The sequence below is a fragment of the Phalangium opilio genome, unplaced genomic scaffold (genome assembly GCF_054372755.1).
Source record: "Phalangium opilio isolate 3A_F unplaced genomic scaffold, DU_Popi_V2 ptg000082l_1, whole genome shotgun sequence".
Classification (NCBI taxonomy): Eukaryota; Metazoa; Arthropoda; class Arachnida; order Opiliones; family Phalangiidae; genus Phalangium; species Phalangium opilio.
This window is the reverse complement of record NW_028324189.1, coordinates 19,159,083-19,182,405: the sequence shown is the minus strand read 5'-3', so window position 1 is coordinate 19,182,405 and position 23,323 is coordinate 19,159,083. Positions and strand designations below refer to the sequence as shown.

Here is a 23,323-nt window from a genome sequence, read left to right as displayed (position 1 = left end):
TTGTTCTCACGGCCGACTGCAAAGCGGAGTTGGCAACTGAAGTTGGATAAGAGTCGGAATTTAGTCGTAACTGCCGACTAGACCATAAACCGACGAATCTACCTCGAACCAACTCGAACGCGGAACACTCGTGTTACTGGGGTAGTCAAGATCCCTCTTTTTATTAGCCAAGCGAAATGGAGAGTGAGAATTTCTGTGATGATTCATTCCGACCAATGGCGCCGCTAGGATTTTTTACAGATAGGCTAAGGAAGATTTGGGAGGCCCCTTATAAAATTTCAAGAGAAAAATTTAGTTGCCCAGTGTCGATAATATTAAATTAACAACTATTTTTATCATATTGTTTATATAGAGAATGTAATATATTAAAGTTCAGTACTATCAGACATTATTTCATACTCTATAGTTTGTGAAAAAAATAAAAACACGGAGTCGGAGAGAGAGGGCGATTTTCAGTTAAGCCCCCTATGAGGTCACTGTGCACTGTCGATGTGGTGAGGAAAAGAGAAATCGGTTTACCTAAAGAAGTCTGACCTCGAAGTTTTGTGGGACAAGAAGGAACGGGAGAGAAGAAGATTGGGCAAAGAGCGCGAAACAAACAAGATGACCCAAGGGCTCGGCTCATAATTTTAGCCACATCGAAACAAATAGAAAATTTCAGTGAATAGCCCCTCGATGCGCTACCTTTAAGTGTGATATAATGATTTCTAGTAATCCTGACTTCAATTACTTTTCTTCTGTTATAATTATAATAGTGCTAAACAAATAGGAAACTTACGCAACCTTTAACAGTGCAAAAATGATTAATCGTAACGCATAAGTAAACCCTTAATTGGAGTACAAAAAATTAGACTGATTGGTCCCTGTGCTAAAATGATTGCCCGTAATCTGTACATCAAAAATTTAATTCTTTTAAAATTGTAAAAATGAGACACAAACAGAAAATTTCAATGAGTAGCCCCACAATAACGCATACCTAAACCTTATTTAAAGAACAGAAAATCCAAGGGATTAGCCCTCGTTTCCTGACCTAAAAAAATACCTGGGCCGTAATCCCTACGTTCATAAATTTACTTATGATTAAATTGTAATACTATATACTTCCTTTTGCTTTTAAAATTATTTTTGCTTTCTGGAGAAATACAAGTAAATTCTGGGATCGTGATAAACACCACCTTAAGACCATTCAAAAAATATACCATACTTGCTTTTGCATTTAAAGTTAACCTCGATTTCCTTGAATGTTTAAATAGAGGAGCGGGATTGAATGCGTTAAATCCTTATTGTCGACGGGTGACAGAAATTTTAAGGGAGAGTTTAACACCTTCCATTATATTAACGCAATCAAAGGTTTCTTTCGCTTTAGATTTATGGAGAAAACGTAAACAAAATTGACAATCATTAACCCCACTTGTACAATTAAGTGAAATGCTTAAACTTACTATTACAATCCCCATCCATGTAAAAAAGGAACGTATAATATCACCTCACCACAATCGTCTTTCATTCACTGTCCCATCAATGACGAACCAAACATTTTACACTACTACTTCTACGAGAATGACAACTGGGCAGGCTAACTAACTAAGAGCCTTATCGTAGATTGGCTAAAAATCAAAAATCGAGATAGCTTTTCTGGCTAGTCAAAAACTTATAACACGAAAGTGTTAACCCATTTTCCATTTTATAGAATATTGTAAAAATCAGATGCCAAAAGGTTGATCATCCTTGTGAAACTTTGTCTAAAGTAGATTGCCTTGCAAGCCTAGATCGAAATATTGTATTAATGGTATTTTAATATTATGAGAACCTAATTTCGGGGCCCCTCTGAAATTTACGGGTAGGCTGTAGCCTACCCTCTAGCGGCGCCACTGTGGTTAGCCGTAAAATGATCTTATCACCACGTAACTTATTTGAAGTTACCACTGAATTTTTTAAATCTCAATTAATGTTTTAAATTTCAATTACTTTTTTTTAAATTGCAATACCTTTTTTTAAATTTCAATTACTTTTTTAAATTTCAATTACTTTTTTAAATTTCAATTACTTTTTTTAAATTTCAATAAATTTTTTTAAATTTCCATTATTTTTTTTTCAAATTTAATTAATTTTTTTAAATTTTAATTAATTTTTTTTAATTTCAATTAAATGTAAAAGTTAATTTTATTTTTTTAATTTCAATTAAATGTAAAAGTTAATTTTATTTTTTTAATTTCAATTAAATGTAAAAGTTAATTTTATTTTTTTAATTTCAATTAAATGTAAAAGTTAATTTTATTTTTTTAATTTCAATTAAATGTAAAAGTTAATTTTATTTTTTTAATTTCAATTAAATGTAAAAGTTAATTTTATTTTTTTCCTTTTTAATCAAAATCTTTCTTTTCGGATTTTTCCGATATTCAGTGAATTTAACATGCATTGATGTTCTTTCCAAAGAAATTAAGTTTGGAATTACTTAATTCTCACAAAATATTATAATAATAAATAAAAATAATCTTACATTGTCAACCATTTTGGGGTATCCTTCCTTCTTGAACCTTGGGTTTAGATTTAGCACTACTCTCCTTATCCAGTTTGTATGCTGCTCTCCTTTAAATTCTATTTCATGTTGAGTTTTAGAAAGTGCCAAAGGTTCACTGGAAGTAGACTCCTTGGAAATTGTTTCTTTTTTTACGACACAAGAACCACTTGGTTCATCGGAAAGAAGTTTGTCTATTTTATCAATAAAACATGAAATTATAGATACTACCTTTATGAATGAGTGAATTCTTTGTGAATATGCTGCCAAAATTTCAACTTTACTCTCAAAGTATTTCTTTGCTTAAAAATTTATCTCTTCAATTACCTTCGTCTATGTCTTGTATGTTATTTTTTTCTAGTCCCGCCTTCAAGTGGTTGAGTGTAATAATTTTTTCTTTTTTCGTATATTCGTTTATTTTTACGACTGGCTTTATACGATTCGATAAAAATTTCATTATTATTTTTGGCAGCTCGTTATAATCCGGATCACCGTTTCTAAAGAAATGTTTGGAATGGTTAATATAACATGCTTGAAGTTAGTGTAGTGTACGGTGTTCAATGAGAAAGGCGATTTCGATGTCAAATGCTAAAATTAAAACAAGAACCAATTCAATTATATTAGCACACACAAATGAAACTCTTGACCAAGCACCCATAAATTGGATTCTTATCGAAGCGCTTCCTACTTACAGGGAAAACCCTCTACAGTCTGTTTTATGAAATTTATTAAGACATTTTGACCAGTAGATGGTAAAGGCATGAGTAGAATAACTTCTCTGTGTTGAAGTTTTGTGAGGAGCGGAAGGCAATACATTTTCAGGTTGGTTATGATTGAGGATTTATTTGTTCGAGCGTACTGTAAAAATTTCCACATTCTATTGTATATATATTTAAGTTTCATTAGCAACACTTGGAACAATGTCTACCTTTTCTAACTCTATGTTCCCGACAGAGAGAATTATTCTTTTTCCGGGTATTTGGCCAATCACTCTTGACAACTCTTCCAATTTCGAGTGTTTTCTGGCGTATCCAATTATTTGATTTGCAATAATGCCAGCACGGTTGGTGTGTACAGCTTCATAAATAATAATTATATTTAAAAATTTTCCATATTAACCTTTATAACTTGTTAGTTATTAAGTTTCCAACTTTAATTTTACAATGATAAAAACTAGTGCGGCTTCTTAGTGGTCCTTAACATGCTGGTTAATTATCTACACAATAATTTTACCTTGCGCATGACACGAACCAATTATAAGCCTGAAAGCTCTAAGCACTGCTCTCTCAAAACTATCAAAATTGTGCTTGTTGCACCATCGATTTACTTTTAAATTTTCTAGGAACAAGTTCAGATTATCCGGCGCTTGTAAAAGTTCAAATAAGTATATATTCGTGTTCAAGACAATTAAAAAAAAGAAATGTAAAGTAAGCCCAGGGTTAACGTTTTCATAATTTTTAAATAGCTAAAACATTAATTTGAAGTTGCAGAACAAGAATATCGACTTCATTTTGTTTATAAGTGCGTGGTAACCCGCACTTATACCACTTTCTAACATTTGGAATGCCATTGAACATTTCAGAAAAGCGAAAGGGGTTCTGAAGGGGGAAAAAAATACCGCGATAGCAAGAGGCTGTTCTTCAAGGCCCAATATCGTGCTTATCATGCAATGCTATTACTAAAGCAACAACGAGACATCATAACTGTGTCGTTTCCTTCAGCATATAGGCAAACATTATGTAAAATGTTACTTTTATTTATTTCCAGAATGCTAACGGACGATTTTTACGCTATTACCCCCTTGAACTACAGCTTACTCATGCATTTTTAAATAAAGAAATGATTTTCTACTCAAAACTATTTACTTTCTTTATAGCCCAGACACTTGAGCAATCCAAGCGATACGTAGTCTCCCACCACCACAAACCCCAGGAAATTTGGAATGTCACCTAAATAATCAAAAATTAATGCAAGCAAGTCAATATCATTGTTTAGCTCTTGCTCAAATATGTACAATTTCTCTGTTGTTTCATAACATTTTCATGGTAACGCATAAAAATTAGTTGTTAACACTATTTACTTTCACACACCCAACTATTTACTATGCTTGTCTAAGGCGAATTCTCTGACACACCCTATTTTAGTAAGAGTCACCAGATAAGCCAAATGGTATGCAGGGCTCACGTCAACTTAAACGCTCAAATTTATAATTTATAAAAAAGCAAGCCTAAAGTGACAAAAAAAAAAGAAATGTCCTTGACGAATACAATTTTTTCAGACATGAAACAGGTTTTCATAATTGTTCTTTACATGAATAAAGTTATTTTAGAATCTCGAATCCGAATGCAAAAACAAACAATTCGTTTCAATCTAATTATTACGAAATGAAAACGTAAAAAAAAAATTATAGAGCAAAGTTGGGTTCACTGTTTTTAGGGTTTGATCAAATGTGATGTCACTATTTTTGCGTTAAAACCGTCCGGCAGCTTAGCGATAGAAATATATTAAGTTGTTGTTGAGAAAACAAATAATACCAAAAAAATCAATCTATAGCGATAAATAGTAAGTACTTTCCGTATAAGTGACTTTCACGGGAAAAACAACTAACATAAAAATCAAGGTTGGAATCGGGGTCGTGGGTTTTTTCTTTTTAGTGAAAAAGTCACACGGTATCAGCCCTTCACCTCTAAATACTAAAAATTAGATTCAATGATAACAGTACATTTCTTACTGAACATGTATTTAAAACCCAGGACTCTGACATCTCCAATATCTACACAAAATCTGACATTTTTCAATGAGAGTAAATAATTTCAATCTTTCATGGTCCCATGCCCATCAAACTAAGAAGCTTGCAAAGGCAAGTTACGCTTCGTTATATTAAATTTAATACATGCTGCTGCATGATGAAAAGAGTCAATACCTCTTACTTGCGCTTTCCATTTCATTTTGTTCATTTTTTTGAACCATTTCCTACAAAAACTCTTAGAAATTAAATTATTAGTATAGGTCGTTTACAACTATGGAGGATTTAAAACATTTAAACTTGAAGGTCGGGCTCCCTGGAGGACAATAGCAGACCGGCTTTTGTCCTCTAGTTAGCCAGGCTTCACTGTGCAAATCATATGAATACTCCATGCGAGTAAACCATCTTTTCAAAAATATATCCAACGTTACTCCTCGAAAGTATATACATAGTTTACAGGCATGTAGGATTCCTGACATTAACACAATGCAGACGATTTTACACACTTAAGGTGCCTGGTCTCCTTGTGCAAATGGTATGAATCCTCCTTGCGTGAGTAGGGTCTTCGTGCCGGTCCAAAAACATACAGTGGAAGGCAGGGGAGGAGTGAGGAGCGAGGAGTGAGGAGTGAGGAGTGAGGATTGAGGATTGGAGGATGGGAAAACAAGATGATGGGAGAGACTTTGTACGTAAGCCTTTTGATTGACTCACCCCTCTCTCAGTCCTACAAGAGGGTGTTTTTGATTGACATGTCAATGAAGCGTGTTCGATTCTCGGATGTAGAAGTACATACATTGGAGTATGAAGATAGGGTGAATTATGATTTAAGAAATAAAAAGTATTTTAATATGTTAATTAGATTAAAATTTGAACCATTAATTTCTCCCGTATTAATCAAATGGTTAAGGGGGTATGAAACTCCAGATGACGTTGGGGGAAAATAAGGATTCCCCAAATAACCCGACTGGGGGAAAATGGTATCATAGTACATGCAATACCGTACGAAGATAGGGTGAAATATGAATTAAGAAATAAGAAATAAATTGTAAATTAAAAATTTAGGAGACGAATGAAAATGAAATTCAAATTGTAACTTTTAATTAATTTACATTTATTTTTCCTACTTTTTTTTCTTAATTAATGGTTGATGTAAGCTACCTCTAAATTTGCAATTTTTAATTTGTTTAATAATGTTAGTCTCCAGTTCTGCCACCTGCCTCATTCCCTCTCCATCGGTGGAGTTTAACTCCCGAGAATCGCGTCTACGTAAACAGTACGAATACACTGCAGTCTGGACGCTAAAGATAATACAAGTTAATTTAAAGTTATTGGAAATATAAGTCTAATTAAATTGTTAGTGAAAACTATGGGATATTTTAATATACCTTTACCCGTCGCAGTTCGGAACAAATAACGTTCCAGTAGGAGAATAAACCTCATCCCCGTTTCTTTCAGGGCTGAATAGATATAACATAATTATAAAATAATAAATAATCTCGATAACACTAACTATATAATTTAGCAATTTAACTTACCGAGGGTGTATTTGTCCCGCTACAATGTCCTCGAGGGACACTAAAAAATGAGGAACTCCTTCCACCCCAACGCTCGGAAACAGAAGTTGACGGATTAAAAAAAATATTATAAAGTACACAATAATTAGCACTCTAAAACCTAACACCATAAATATATAACAGCGATATATTTACTTGAACCCGTCACAGTTCATAACGTAAGAATTAATGAACGCATTGGAGTTTTGATAGTCTACTAGCTCCACCCTAATTGCATTTAAATAATGTCTAGTGTTAATGGTAATTAAGATTACAAGGATTATAAAAGTTAACTCACAAGTCATAGGGTGTTAATATGGAGTCTGCTTCAGACTCATTGTCTTCATTTTCAACCACGACATCATCATCATCGTCATCATCGCTAATGCCGATGAAATTTGGAGTATTCACATCGTCAGAGTTATATTCCTCCGCGGGCCATTCGGAATACAACGGAAATCTTCCCGCGACCATATTGATAAATTTAGTTTAAATTGCGAAAAAATCTATTCTATCCCCTTGAGGTAAAAAGAACGTTGTGACCAAAATTTCAAAATGTCCCATGTAGTGTGTGGTATGAAAACCTCTAAACCTTCGACGAATTTTCTCCAAAATCACAATAGAACTTCAAACAATTAGTATGAATTGAAGTGTTAAAAACTCTACACTTACCAATCCCTAACCCCTTGTGGGGATAACCCAAAAAACCCCGAAACGATAAGAAATCAGACATCTTTAAATTGGTGAATGCACACTTGTTTGAATTATATTGCTAACTGAAAGAATACGGTACAGAAAAAGAGTACGTATCCGACACCTTGGTGACAAAGCCGCGTACGTCATCATTCAGCTGCACTTCCCACGTCGATTTAACTTCTCGACCGAGAGGTTAAACATCCTTGACCTATGGCAATATCACGCTTGGAAATCAGGTGGTAGACCACCGATGGGCAAGGTATTAAGAGAATCGTACCTATTACTATGGTTTAAGATGGGGGAGCTTTGGTTTTTCAAAGTACAGCGTAGTTTTGACAGAGGGAGTTGACACGTCGAGGAATCATGTCGAGTTTACACTACCTAGAAAGTAATCCGAATTGGGATGAAGTTGTCAATCACCTCAATACAAATACGATGCTCTTTTCGTATTACACCAAATTGAACCAAGTGGGATGGATGAGGTCAATGTGAATTACGTGATAGTGTGATATATTGCGACGTAAAAACTTATAAACCTGGAAAAAACACGTAGAAAGACACTGTTAAGGTTGACAATATTTTTAGCCAATGAGAAAATTAGGAAAGATGACCAGGCATAAAGTTGAAACAACGCTGGGAAAGATTAAAAAACCCGTAAAATACGCGAAGAGTTGAAACTATTTTAAAACAAATATAAAGAGTTGCTAAAAGGGTAAAACGTTGTTGAAAGTGTTGTCAAATGACTAAATCTTGGTTGAAAGTGTTGTTAAATGACTAAATCTTGGTTATAAGCGTGGTTAAATGACTACATCTTGGTTGAAAGTGTTGTTAAAAGACTAAATCTAGGTTGAAAGTGTTATTAAATGACTAAATCTTGGTTGAAAGTGTTGTCAAAAGAATAAAAAGTCGTTAGAAAGGGTTGATAAATGAGAAAAATATGGATGAATGTGTTGATAAATGACTAAAAGGTAGTCTAAAATGCCGTTAAATGACTAAAACATTAATGAAAATGTCGTTAAATGACTATAGTGTGATAAAAAATGATATGATGTCAAATGATTAAAAAGTAGTTGAAAATGTCGTTAAATGACTATAGTGTGATAGAAAATTTTGTCAAATGATTAAAAAGTGGTAGAAATGTCGTTCAATGACTATAGTGTGATTCAAAATGATGTCAAATGATTAAAAAGTGGTAGAAAGTGTCGTTCAATGACTTAAGTATGAATGAAAATGTGAATTAACGACTATAATTTTAAAGAAAATGATGCTAAATGACTGAAAAGCGCTTTGAAGTGTTGTTAAATGACTTAATAGGGCTAGAAAGAGTCGTTAAATGACCAAAACGTGGTTGAAAGTGTCGTTAAATTAATAAAAAAAAATCGATGGAAATTTAGTTAAGTGAACATTGAGTGCCTGAAAATGTTGTTAAAAGTCTAAAAAGTGGTTGGAAGTGTTGTCAAATGAGTAAAAAGTAGTTATATGGGTTGTTAAACGAATAAAAAGTGGTGGAAAGTGTTATAGATGAATAAAAGTGGATTGATTGTGTTGTTAAACAAATAAAAAGTGTTTGAAAATGTTGTTCATAGACTAAAAAGTGGTTGACAGTTTTGCTAAATAAGTAAAAAGTGGTTCAAAGTGTTGTTAAATAAATTAATCGTGGTTGAAATTGTTGTTAAATGAATAAAAAGTCGATAGGGTGATAAATGAGAAAATGATGGATGAGTGTGTTGATGTACGACTAAAAAGTGGTCGAAAGTGTAGTTAAAGCACTATAGTATGGTAGAAAATGATGTTAAATGATTAAAAATAGTGGTAGGAAGTGTCATTGAATGACTTAAATATGAATGAAAATGATGCTTAGTGACTAAAAAGAGCTTTTAAGTGTTGTTAAATCACTGAAAAAGTGCTAGAAAGTGTCGTTAAAAGACCAAAAAGTGGTTGAAAGTGTCGTTAAAAGACCAAAAAGTGGTTGAAAGTGTCGTTAAAAGACCAAAAAGTGGTTGAAAGTGTCGTTAAAAGACCAAAAAGTGGTTGAAAGTGTCGTTAAATTAAAAAAGAGTGGAAGATCATTAATTAAATGAACATTGAGTGCCTGAAAGTGTTGACAAATGAGTAAAACGTAGTTGCATGTGTTATTAAATGAATACAATGTGGTGGAAAGTGTTACTATATGAATAAAAGTGGAATGATTTTGTTGTTAAACGAATAAGAAGTGCTTGAAAATGTTGTTCAAAGACTAAATAGTGGTTGACAGTTTTGTTAAAAGTAAAAATGGTTCACAGTATTTTTAATTAAATTAATCGTGGTTGAAATTGTTGTTAAATGAATAAAAAGTCGATAGTTTGATAAATGGGAAAATGATGGATGAGTGTGTTGATAAACGACTATAAAGTGGTTGAAATTGTAGTTAAAGCACTACAGTATGATAGAAATTGATGTTAAAAGACTAAAAATGTTCTTGAAAGTGTCGTTAAATGATTAAAATGTGAAAGAAAATGTCGTTAAATATCTAAAATATGAATGAAGATGTGGTTAAATGGCTATAATATAAAAGAAAATGATACTTAATGACTGAAAATCGGTTGGAAGTGTCGTTAAATGACAAAAAGTGGTTGAATGTGGCGGTAAATTAATAAAATGTTTTTAAAAATGTCGTTAAATGAACAATATTTACATGAAAATGTTGTTTAAAAACTAAAACGTGGTTCACAGGTTTGTTAAATAAGTGAAAAAAAGTTGCAAGTGTCGTTAAATGAATTAAAAGTGGTTGAACGTGTCATTAGAGGAATTTAAGAGGGTTGAATGTGTTGTTAAACGAATAAAAAGAAGTTGAAAATGTTTTTCAAAGGCGGAAAATAGTGGTTGACAATTTTGTTGAATGACTTAAAAGTGGTTGAAAGTGTTGTTAAATAGCCAGATAGTGATTGAAAGTGTTGTTAAATAACCAAATAGTGATTGAAAGTGTTACTAGATGATTAAAAAGGGTTAAAGTGTTGTTAAAGGAAAGAAAACTGAGGGTGTTTGAGAGTGTTGTTAAATAATTAAAGCGCGATTAATTGATAAATGTCCTACCTTGGGCTCTCTGGCCGCTCTGGCGCTGAACATACATAAAAGATACGAAAAGCCCGTTAAATTAAGAAATTCCGTCATTTTCGTTTTTGTGTAATAAGAAACAACAAGAGGTTACAAGTAAACCCTTACAATTTTGTCGCGCTTTCTAATGTATTTTAGCAATGTATAATGAACTCCATATTGATATAATAGCAAAGGATAATTATTACAAAAACTATATTTAGGCACTGTATAATTAATGCCTTACTTATATACAGTAACATTGCTAATTAATATTGAAATCGTATAAAGAATATCTCCTCAACAAAATTCGAGATACAACAAACCCCAAAAAATCCTTATTTCTCAGCCTGTTACGGCTACAATGACAGGGAGCCGAACATAAAGAGGTCACACAAAAGACACGTGTCCTTGGAATGACCCATATTAGTTTAAAACACGTTTCCGCACAATTTAAATGAGATCATAGTGTTTAGCAGACGGCATAATGAATTTTAAACTTTTTAGGACGGTCTGAGACAAGGACTAGGCAATATCCCCGTCGGCGTTACAGCGTCACTTTCGGCGAAAATGAGCCAAATAACGATGAAACCGAATTAAAAAATTAAACACCGTTAGCGGAATGCAGTGAGCAACAAAAAATGTCGAGTCCGCACGTTTAATTACCGAAATTCAAAGAATAACAGCGAAAACATGAGAGTGGAGGTATTTTTAGTAAGGTCTCAAACACAGTTATAGAAGAGCCCCGTCATGAGTCCCGAGGAACAAACAATACGAGCTTTTCCAAGACCTATGGCAAAACGCTGCCAGTAGGTAAAACCAAAAGACGGCGATAACACGAAAAATAGTTTAAATCACTGAAAATTAAGTTTGATTACCGTTAACGGAAGGCTTTAGAAGTCGTTATGTGCAAAAATCAAGCGAAGCCAACTCGATCACGCGCTCAGCAAAAAAAATCCTTATTTCTCAGCCTGTTACGGCTACCTACAATGCGGCTCTGGAGCAATGAGATAGATCTCTAAGAGATAGAGTTACAATTCAAATACTCGCGTATGCGTATTTTATTTAACACGTTTAAAAACTATCTTGACAGCTTGTTACACAGATTTTAGCAGCAGACGTTAATAAAAAAAGTTCTTAGGGTGGCGCCACCCGTATTTGATAAAGATTCATGCTCGATAAAATTTGTATTGCGAAACGTCGATCTCGAGATCTCACGTTGTGACTCTAGGTTTCATATATATATTCTATCTCATTGCTCTGGAGTAGTTTAAAGAGAGCGAAGGCGAGACGACGACGAAGGCGGAGCTGACGACGAAGGCGGAACTAATCTTCCGTTTTATGTCTTTTATGTCTCCGTAATATTTTTTCTCCATCATAGATGGCGACAAAATAAAAACATAAACAAGAGAAAATTCTACCATGATTCAAAACATAGAATATACGGATAAGAAGATACGGCAGCGTGTACGTGAATGGTCGAATTTATCGTATCATAGAGAGACTCAGATCCAAAGATAAGGCTTGTTACAATTCTTCAAATTTCCCTCAAGATTTTTAAATAGCTCATGTGAGAACCAATTTACTCTAAATTATATTTTACCTTTGCCCACGTTGTACCACGCTCTTAAGTGTTACATTATAACATTTTTACATAAGCCTTGTCTTAACCCTCTGTAAATTATCACCCTTCTATGTACATTAACGTAATTATAAACGTCGAGATCGATTTAACCAGTTCTGATCAGATATTTTGTATAAGGACTTTTGCCATGTGACGTGGCAAAAAAGTGCCATTAGGCTTTTATTTTAAAATCTTTCTCGTGGGAGCATAAATTGGCCAAATTTTTATAATTTTTGTATTGACTCCCGGCACCATCACTAAAGTAGATTAGTTTTTCAATGTTAGGAAGATTTAATTTAAGGTTGGCAATCATTTTCCCCAAAAATGCGTGTACGGTATTAGCGTCATGTGTGAGGCAATCGGAAATTATGCAAAAACTATAATGTTCCAATTGTTCCACGTTTGTAGACAAGCTTTTATAATACAAAACAAAAGGATGTAAGGTTGCCTGCGTGTTGGTCTAGTGATGACCCTGTATTGCATCTTGAACAATAAAACTGAAATTTTCGGCAAAGTCCACTAACACTACTGCTTCGTTGTTGGCAAGGGATTCTTTCTTCCATCTGAGGAATTTTGATTGTGATTTAGCTATGTAATGATGTGGGGCTAGGGTTTCAAGCATTTTGGTCACTTTGTCAGTAAAGTCAGTCATCGCCAGCTGGAAAGTTTCAAGTTGAGCGTGGGTTTTATGAATCCATTGTTTAAACTCTATAATATCGTCCTCATCAATGTTTTGCTCGAAATAATAATTTAGTATGTTTCTTTGAAGACGTTCTGAACCAGGACAATTATCACATTGATGTAGCATACAATTTCGTTTGTCAATATCGCACACCATCAATGAAATCAAATTTTTGTAATCTTTGACATAGTTAGGAATTGAATACAGAGCCAATTTGACGTTCTGATGACACTCACATACACAGACGAGACCGTATAAGAATGTGACACAACACATAATGACATAGAACAAAATCACCCTGACAAACAATTTCTAGTTAAAAACTTTATCAGAAACCTCAATGGAAGAATCAATTGAAAAAGAAAAGGAATCACTCATATCTAAAATACTAGCACTAGCTGGTGGTGTCAGAAGCTGTCAAAACTTGGGTGTAATAACAACTGTCACGAAACAAATAAGGGTGTCTAAATCACGTCTTGGTACTAGTAATTCATGTAAACCCAACGATGCGACTGATGAAATTCCAAATGTTAAAAAAAATAACATCAAAGATGTTGTAAATATTCCACATAACAAATTAGCAGAAAAAAAGAAGATTTTTCTCAACAGCTTAAAAAGAAGAACCTGCAATATAAGGTATGAAAAAGCGAACATTAACGAAAAAGCAGCAACAAAAGAGAATTTAGTAAACGAAGACACTCAGGAAATCTAAACCAGCAATCAGAACACGCGTATTCATCCATGGATAACCCTAAAGCATGGCCACAACTGAAAGCTAGTAATCTTTCAAGAAAATCACAAACTATTAGAGAAATGGAAAAAGTTGTAGAATGTTTGACGTTAGTAGTTCAAAATAGGGATGTGGTTGACAGAGCGGTAAAAGAAATTTCCAAAATAGAAGAAAAGGATGTAGAAATGGTTCCTGAAAAGGTACATGACATAATTATCAAGATTAACATAAAAGTTGAAGTCTCAAAATTTTCGTTTCACCTGACGCTTTTTTAGCCATTATGCAAATTAATCAATGTAAAAAGGCTACATTGGAAATTTTTCTCATGCACTGAAGTGATGACACTCAAAAATATGGCAGAATGTCATCTTTTCAAGAAGTGGTATCACTGGCAATGTGTTGGATATAGTGAAACCAACATAGATGATGACTATGTTTGTAGTGTCTGCGTTGGGGTGAAACTGGCGAAATTTAAATATCTGAACTTTCCTTGTAAATGTAATTTTTTTTCTTTTCTAAGTTTTCCCTTAAAAAAATATTTTAATTTCAAAGCCTAATAAAGGTTTAAAAACAGTATATACCTTAATACGAAAACTTCTCCGCTTCAAAATTATTTCTATATTCAAAACAAGGAATTAACTAAAGATTTATTTGTAAGCCTTGCCAGAAAAAAAGGATTTAATCCATTTTTAAATATAAAGTTATTAAAACCTAATACCCTGCTAACTTGAGAACACTATTTATTAATCCAATGTGTCAAAATATTTAAAAAAATCACTAACAAGTTCAAAACATATTTCAGTAATAAACTGTATTCTTTTTTTAATTTTTTAAAAATTGGTTTTTTTGTCTGTCTGTCAGATTCATGGCACGTGTCGTAGCCCTCGTAGGGGCAACCATCCGATCGGCGCGTGTGCGACGGCATATCGGTATCATTCTCTATTCCCCCTATTAAAAAAGCGCACATTTAGCCATTCGTGCAAGTACAAGCTTCTTTGACCTAGTAGTAGAAAACCTACTACATTGAAAAGTGACAGACCATGTTAAAGGCTTAATTCACAAAACTTGTCTGTTTCTGTAACTAACTTGGTAAAAAAATTGTCATAAATGTGAATAGCAACTAAATGATTACAATAAATAACTGCATTGTGAATTTTACTAGTATTCTTGTACCTATAGTTAAGTCACTTTTACTTACCTCCGACTTAGCACGGGTGGCAGTTCCGACTTAGCCCGCGTAACAGTTCTAACATGACACGGGAAGCTGTTCCGACGTAGTACAACTGACAGTTCTATCGCGGAACGGGTGGCTGTTCAAGCGCGGAACGGGTGGCAGTTGTAAAGCGGAACGGGTGGCAGTTGTAGAGCGGAACGGGTGGCAGTTGTAGAGCGGAACGGGTGACAGTTGTAGAGCGGAACGGGTGACAGTTGTAGAGCGGAACGGGTGACAGTTGTAGAGCGGAACGGTTGTAGAGCGGAACGGGTGGCAGTTGTAGAGCGGAACGGGTGGCAGTTGTAGAGCGGAACGGGTGGAAGTTGTAGAGCGGAACGGGTGGCAGTTGTAGAGCGGAACGGGTGGCAGTTGTAGAGCGGAACGGGTGGCAGTTGTAGAGCGGAACGGGTGGCAGTTGTAGAGCGGAACGGGTGGCAGTTGTAGAGCGGAACGGGTGGCAGTTGTAGAGCGGGACGGGTGGCAGTTGTATAGCGGGACGGGTGGCAGTTGTATAGCGGGACGGGTGGCAGTTGTAGAGCGGGACGGTGGCAGTTGTAGAGCGGAACGGGTGGCAGTTGTAGAGCGGAACGGGTGACAGTTCTAGAGCGGAACGGGTGACAGTTCTAGAGCGGAACGGGTGACAGTTCTAGAGCGGAACGGGTGACAATTCTAGAGTGGAACGGGTGGCAGTTCTGACCTAGCACGCGGCAGTTCTGTTCCTAGCACGCCAGTTGCTGTTCTTCTTAGCACAGTTTTTCTTCTGTTCAGCATGGAAATAAATACTGTGCCAAATCTGGGACAACTGTTTAGAACAGTTTCATGTTCAAGTTTGCACATTCTTTCTAAGGGTGTATGGGAAAAATTCCCGTTTTCCATCAAAAGGTGTAATGAATTTTATGGAAATGAAAACCACCCTTAGCAACTTTATTTTATATAAATAACCCATTAAATGGATCTCTTTGAAATTTTAACCACATATTGAGGGCCCGAATTGTAGTTCTGTGGAATTTTTTCAAAACAGTTAATACGATACAAAAAGAGTTACATCCAATCAAAAAACCTTACTTATGCATTAAAGTCAGAATGAAGTCTTATCTAAGAGAGCTACCGCTCTCCTAGAATATGGTTGATTACAATTATAAAATTGCAGGATACTTCGACACATATTTGCAAAATATTGCCATTCAAATTTAGCTAATTGCTGAATAGTTAAACACCTATTCGAAAATTTTCCGTTCACACTTAACAAATTCAGAAATAATTTGACGCCTTTCCAGAATATTGCTGTTTACATTTATCAAATTGCCGAAAAATGGGCACCTTTTCCAAAATAAAGTTGCAATAACTTAACGCGTTTTCTAAAATATTGATGTTGACGTTTGCTAATTGCCTAATAATTAGTCGCATTTTCTAAAATGTTGCTGAAATAACTAGACTCCTTTTCTAAAACACTGATGTTGACATTCGCTAATTACCCAATAATTTTTCGCCTTTTCCAAAATATTGCTGAAATAACTAGACACCTTTTCTAAAACTTTGATGTTGACGCTTGGCACTTTCTCAATAATTAGTCGCCTTTTCCAAAAGATAGTTGCAAAAACCAGACTTCTTTTCTGAAATATTGACATTTACTAATTTCGCTATAATTTGACACCTTTTTGAAAACATAGTTGCAATAACTTGACACGTTTTATTTCAAAATTTTATTCCAAAAACCAAATTCCCCAAGGATTTGACGCATTTTCCAAAATAATGGTGAGTAAATTAAAAACAATTCTTGAATAATTTGAGGGCATTGAAAATTTATCGTTATCAATTATCGAATTCCCAAAAATACAACGATTTTCACAAAACGTTGCGGTTTTTTCGCATTATATTTCCGTCCTTTTATCGGAAATGAACAGTTTCCGTAAGCTTAAAAAATTCCATAGCTATAACTCCGGCGCAAGTACGTTAATTTTTACAGTCCCCCGGCTTATTTTGTAAGATTGAGTGCAGAATGCGTTAATCGGATAGCGTTCGTAATGGCGGTAAATGCATGGATTTTAAAATTTTCCAAAACGTTTTTCACCAACTTGCGGCGGCGAAATAATTTTTTAAATATTTTTTTCAGACTCCTCACAGTTTAATTAATTAGAAACCATTGTTAGTTGAGTGGGTCACGTGAAGTGCAATCCTACCAAGACGTCCATCAAAATTTTGCTTTGACTAACAAAGGCTTCTGTGTTTCAACTAAGCAAGCTGAACTTACGTTCCGAGAGCGCATTAAGGCTTCTCAGAGAACTCCGCACTTCTCTCGGAACTTCATACTTTCACTTCAATTTAATTTCATCAACTTGAATTTTGTAAGTAGATTGTGTCAATGCGGTTAGAGAAAATATTTTTCGCGTTTGTAAGTTAAATGTTAAAAAGAAATTGCCTTCAATAATATTAATTACTCCGAAAAGTGGTACAGTGAACTTCATCGCTACCGTCCCAGCACTCTACGTGTCCATTGCACTTTAAGGTCAAAGACTGGTGCAATTTAACTTGTCGATAATTGGGAACAACAAAGGTTGGAGTCAAGGATAAACGACAAGAGAACCTAAAAGCGTTGATGGCACCAAATATGGGATGTCGTTAACCCAACTAAGTGTTGTCAAGTTTATTTTGTACAGTCTGTTAGAAAAGTCTTTGCCCGTTGATTTTTTTTCAGAAAATTTTGAATAATTCAAAAACCGTTGATCACAGAGAGTTGATATTTGACACTAAGATACATATTTTAGTTTCCCATCAAATGAGACCAAATTTGAAGTCGTAGGTCCAAGCAAGTGCTAAAAACGCAAATTTTTGGAAAATCTGAAAATGTTCAACTTTTTAAATATTAGTTTTTGGAGAAAATAAATGTGATTTTCGTTATCAGAGGGGTCAATTTATATCCAGAAAAAGTCTTCAATTTCCTTGTATCTTTAATATTTCGCAAGATATTTCAATTTGTTTAAATTCATATAATTGAGAACCCTCTAAGTTCCACAAAAAGTGAAAATGAAAACCGTTTACCCAGATATCTATAACATCCCATATAGGGTATTTCTACCTATCTTGTGTTGCTATGACGAATTAGTAAGTTCCAGCTAACTTGAACTTTTCATTATGTTTAAAGGGATACATAAATGTTCTGAATTTTAAGAATAACCAGAACGGTCGGTCTACTCTAGCCTGATATAACCCGTAAGGTGAAAGTTCAAAGTCGGCATTTTCTTAAGTAGCTACGATCTTATATTTGAAAAGGTAGTTTGTTTATTAGTTTATTTAGTCTTTATGCACAGTCACGGTTAGTTACCCAAATTGACCACTAGCAATAGAGGATGACTTCACATGTGGATTAGCTGAGGCTGGGTCTACGAATGTCTAGTTATTCACTCTCTTAGGGACGTCCTATTATAGACCCGCAACATATTAGTTTTATGAATAAACCCTGGTTAAGCATTGTTAGTTTGAATTTGAGAGTTATCAAACACCTGGAATAAGTCAATTTTCACACCCGAACAACGCCGCGTAGCTAGACTAGTTTGAAATCCTTACACACCACACTAATTTATTCATAGAAAGAATGTTTAAATTTACGATTGCCCCCCATTCTCAAGGCAAAATTCCCCGGTCATTTTCCCTCATCCTAGAAGAAAGTAAAGCCCCCATTCTCAAGGCAAATTCCCCCGGTAATTTTTTCGCTATCCTAGAAACACCTCACTTGGATAGACTATTGGATTTCTTACTTACGGTTTCAGTGTTACTTTTGCCAATTAATACTAAAAAAATTCCTTTTTATAGAAAAATATTTTATTATCATAAGTAATTATGTGTTGCACTCCTTAAGGTTTTGAAATATGTAGAGCGCCAATAAATTGATAAAAGAGGCAAACAAGACAGACTGCGGCAGTTATGATAAACGTCGTGCATGGTTCGTGTGCCGAAATTACCAGCATCTACTTAACATACGTTATAAATTTATAATTCCAATAGCTCAAATCGGCTCGCATTTTGGCTTGATAAAAATACTGAAACTAATGAATATTTCTCGAAATTTTTAAAAACTAGGACGACGTTGCATATACTATAGGAAGCAATGATAACATTAAAATCAAAATCTTCCTAGACCCACAACGGAGGCGTTTAAATATGAACTATGAATTCATTGTATGAAACATTGTTTCATACGGACTAAGGAAGAATTAGCATTAAACACCAAGTTTAGTTATACAGAAAAATATTTATTAACAATTTTGTTTCAAAAATTATTTAGTAATCGAGCATACGCCCGTGCACACTCAAATATTTTATTAGCCGTTTGCGAAACGACAGGCATAGGGTTTCACAATAGTTTGGCGGCAGCAAATTGTAAGCGTTTTGGACCATCAGCAGTAGGTCTTCGTTATTATTTGGAACTCTTTTCTCCATGAGTTGAACTACTGCTGACCAAAGGTTCTCAACCGGGCTCAAATCGGGGGACTTGGCAGGCCAGTTCAACGTCTGCATTCCTTCACCGTTCAAGAAGGCCGTTACGACCCTGGAAGTGTGCGCTGGACAGTTGTCTTGCATGAAATGGAGACTGAAAACCAAAAATATTTATAAAACATCATGGTCCTTCGGGGAAAACAGTAAATTAATAATACTCTGCTGCATGTTCCAATTCGTAAATTGCGGCTGCCGATGGAATCATGGCTTCCCGCAAAACTTTTATGTAAGCGTTACCGGTCAACCTGCCCTGGATTGGTGGAGCATTCGGGCTTGATTGTTTCCCCAAGCAACACCACATATTGACGCTAAAGCGGACACTCGTCTTAGTCTCTTCGATATTCCGCTGTTGCGCTTTTTGGGAGCGCCTTCTGGATACCCACAAAGTTGGCGCGGAAGAACAGCTCTGGAAGGTCTAAAATGGGTATCTCAAAGTGAGCGTTTAAACGCTTATTGAACAACAACTACTATATAATAATTTTTAGTCAGAAAAGAGAATATACTTCTCCAAAGTTTCTCTTCTCCAAAGTTTCTCTTGGCCAAGTCAACGACTCTCGACAAAACTCCATTCGCTCTCGTCTGTGCATTGCCGTTAACATTGGTTTATATAAAGAGCGTCGTCGTCTCACACCATGTTTCTTGAGGTTTCGAAACAGGGTTGGAACCGACAGACTGCTATCGGTGATGTCTTCCCACATATGTCCAGTATTTCGCAATGAAAGCTTCGGCCTGCGAAGAGCCTCTCATGCCAGTCTTCGTCCCTGGACATCATTTAATACCGGTGGTCTACCTTCTCGTGGTAAATCCTTCACAACGAGAATTAACAGAAAGATTATTGGCTATTTACAACGAAAATACTAATTGAACCACGATGAAATAAACCCATTAAAACCGTCAAACTAATTTACACAAATATACCATACCATGACACGACCATGTTGACGATATCTGGTGTAAGTATACTTAGCGCCGCCTACGGAACATCCAATCGCACCTGCAATATTCGCCCATGTTTCCCCTCGATCTCTCAACGCGATAATTTGAACTCGATCAGCTTCCGTAATTCGATTCATGATTGAGAATAAGTGACATTTATCCGAGCGGGGACATTTATATAGTCGAATACCTTAAAACATAACCAACATGAGAAACATTTTGGGATAAATGTTTGCCAACTCCACCAGGGAAAACCCGCTTGAGTAAAAAATATGTCATGTCGATCTTCGACATTTTAAAGGTAGTCCTCTAATGCGGCCTTTACATTCTCTTTTTTTGCACAAATTAAATTGGGGACATCGATAAAATTCATCATCTTATGGATTTTTAAGAAAACATTTCATAAATTGTGCAAATTAAAATCCAAAATGTTCTAGAATGCCCATTATATAGAAAAAAACATTGAAACCGAAAATAGTGTTCCGTTTCCTAAAAACATATTGTGGCATTATATTTGAATTTTGCACAAATATTAGTCTGGATAAGGTTTTATTTAAACTTTGTAACTTAAACGACGGGCCCCACGTTTTTTTTTTGCGCAAATTATTGAGTGTGTAGGGTTCCCTTTTATCCAAAAAAACTTGTCATGTTGGTTATGTTTTAAGGTATTCGACTATATAAATGTCCCCTCTCGGATAAATATCACTTATTCTCAATCATGCCTCGAATTACGGAAGCTGATCGAGTTCAAATTATTGCGTTGAGAGATCGAGGGGAAACATGGGCGAATATTGCTGGTGCGATTGGATGTTCCGTAGGCGGCGCTAAGTATACTTACACCGGATATCGTCAACATGGTCGTGTCATGGTATGGTAGGGTCAGTGTGCCTAACTTTGGACAGCTACAACTTTAGACACTTTTATTATAAAAATCATATTTAATTACTGGATGCATCAAATTGATAATGAAATAGCTTATTTTAAAGCTTAGAATGTGAGGAATTTAGAAAAAAAATACTTCAAAGTCGTAAAATAACATCCGACTACGTTACGAGCCAAATTAGCCCACTCCCCAAACTCGTCCATTTAAATTACGGCCAAATTTGACGGGGGTCAACCCTTTGGCCCCGGGAAATAAGGTTTGACGAAAATTAGAGAAATCATACCTGAACAAACTAGAAACCATTCAAAAGAGCAACTTTTTGGCTTCATAATCCGTATTTTAAACACTGTCTTACGCGGGAAATTCGACGAAATATTCAGCTTTAAAAACACCTGGGCAAATTTCTAACTTTGGACACTTTCATGCTGGCCGATTTCTCCGTTTGTTAACACTAATTATCTCGCGATATTAGCCTTTTTTAGAGTTTAAAACAATAAGGGACACGTTTTCAGTTTGTTAAAATTGTTACGCGGCAAATAGCGCGCCAAAATTAAAGGCTAGAGCAGACGGCGCGATTCTCTCCGCGCCGACGCCCGACCCCGCGTTTCGGTTCGATTCGGATCGGATCTCTCAAAACCGTTACGTAGCGCTACAATAGAACTACAAATTGGCGCCAATTTCAATTCGAAGACTGCGAAGTTTTATTTAACAATATGGCCACCGATGAGGAAGTTTTTAACAGGGATTCCTTTGAGATTACAGGTAAGGAACCATAATGCTTTTATTATTATATTAAAAGATTATATTTAGGCCAAGGATAGTTCAATAGTTGAGAAAATTTGCAAATATCAGAATTAATATTTTAGATTCTGATTCTGATACGGTTGAAAATGTTGCTAAAAGGCCTTACAAGGAATGGAGAAACGTCGATCTTATTAAAGCTTTACAAGACGTTAAAAATAATGGAAAAAGTATAAGAGCAGCTGCCAAAATGTACAATGTTCCCGTCTCAACGCTACATTTTAAGCTCCAGGGGAAGTGCCATACCTTTGCAGTACCAGGACGTAAAACTGTTTTAAGCGTTGACGAAGAGAAAGAGTTGGCCAAATGGGCGGAGAAAATGAGCAAAATTGGTTATGGGCAATCGAAATATCAAATTTAACACAAAGTGAAGATGATGGTATCCAGAGAAAAAAGACCAAATCAATTCAAAAACGGTGTACCGGGCCAGAGATGGTGGAGTGGATTTTTGAAGCGAAATCCCGATGTTAAAATGAAAACTCCTGAATCATTACAGATCGCTCGCGCCAAAGCCTGCACACCATCAGCCATGAACGAATGGTTTAAGAGCTACCACCAATTTTTGACCGATCTTAATATGCTTTATGGTTGCGCCGATCGAGTATGGAACTGCGACGAGTCTGGGTTTTCCCTTTGCCCCAGAACGGGTAAAGTTATGGCGTCTTCCACACAGAAGAATGTTTTACAAGTCACCGGCAATATTAAAATGCAAATAACAGTCCTCTGCGGTGTATCAGCCAGTGGCAACTTTATTCCACCGTTCCAGTTATATAGCGGCACACGATTGACGTTCAACCCTCTGGAAAATGGAGTTGAAGGAGCACGATTTGCCTTAAGCAAATCGGGCTGGATGACCACGGAGATTTTTTATGGTTGGTTGGCGAACCATTTTATCCCGTGTCTTTCACCAGCGAGGCCGGTTGTTTTACTTCTGGACGGCCACACTAGTCATATTGACATAGAAATAAGCCGCCTCTGCGAAAGGAATCAAATCGAACTGTTTTGCCTTCCAACCACATGCTTCTCATATTCTTCAACCCTTGGACGTTTCCGTTTTCAGGTCGATGAAATGCAACTGGAAAAAAGCCGTTCATGAATTTTTGACGGAAAATAGTGGAGAAGTTGTGGACAAGAAAACTTTTCGTTGGTTTTCAGAAAGTGTTTCGTAAACACGATGTCCCCAAGGACAATCATTAATGGTTTCCGTTCCAGTGGAATTTATCCTTTAAACAGATACGCCATTGACGAGGCGAAATTAAATCCATCTACTTGGTTTGAGAAAGATGAAAACGGAACATTACTGGAAGAGCCCGGAGTCCTCTCAAATAATGTGAATGTCCATTATTCTGCGATAGAACCACCAGAACCGTTAGCA

General features: G+C 35.5%; 1 protein-coding gene across 1 annotated transcript; it reads left to right on the top strand.

Moving 5' to 3' along the window:
• The first annotated feature begins 22,321 nt into the window (after positions 1-22,321).
• On the top strand, positions 22,322-23,044 carry LOC149653629 (uncharacterized). The gene has a single exon (XM_089847013.1). It carries the CDS (start codon positions 22,322-22,324, stop codon positions 23,042-23,044), a length of 723 nt encoding a protein of 240 aa, XP_089703139.1.
• Positions 23,045-23,323: the final 279 nt, after the last annotated feature.

Excerpts from the sequence above, each read along its gene's own strand:
- LOC149653629 (XM_089847013.1), top strand. The coding sequence starts at position 22,322 with ATGATGGTATCCAGAGAAAAAAGACCAAATCAATTCAAAAACGGTGTA.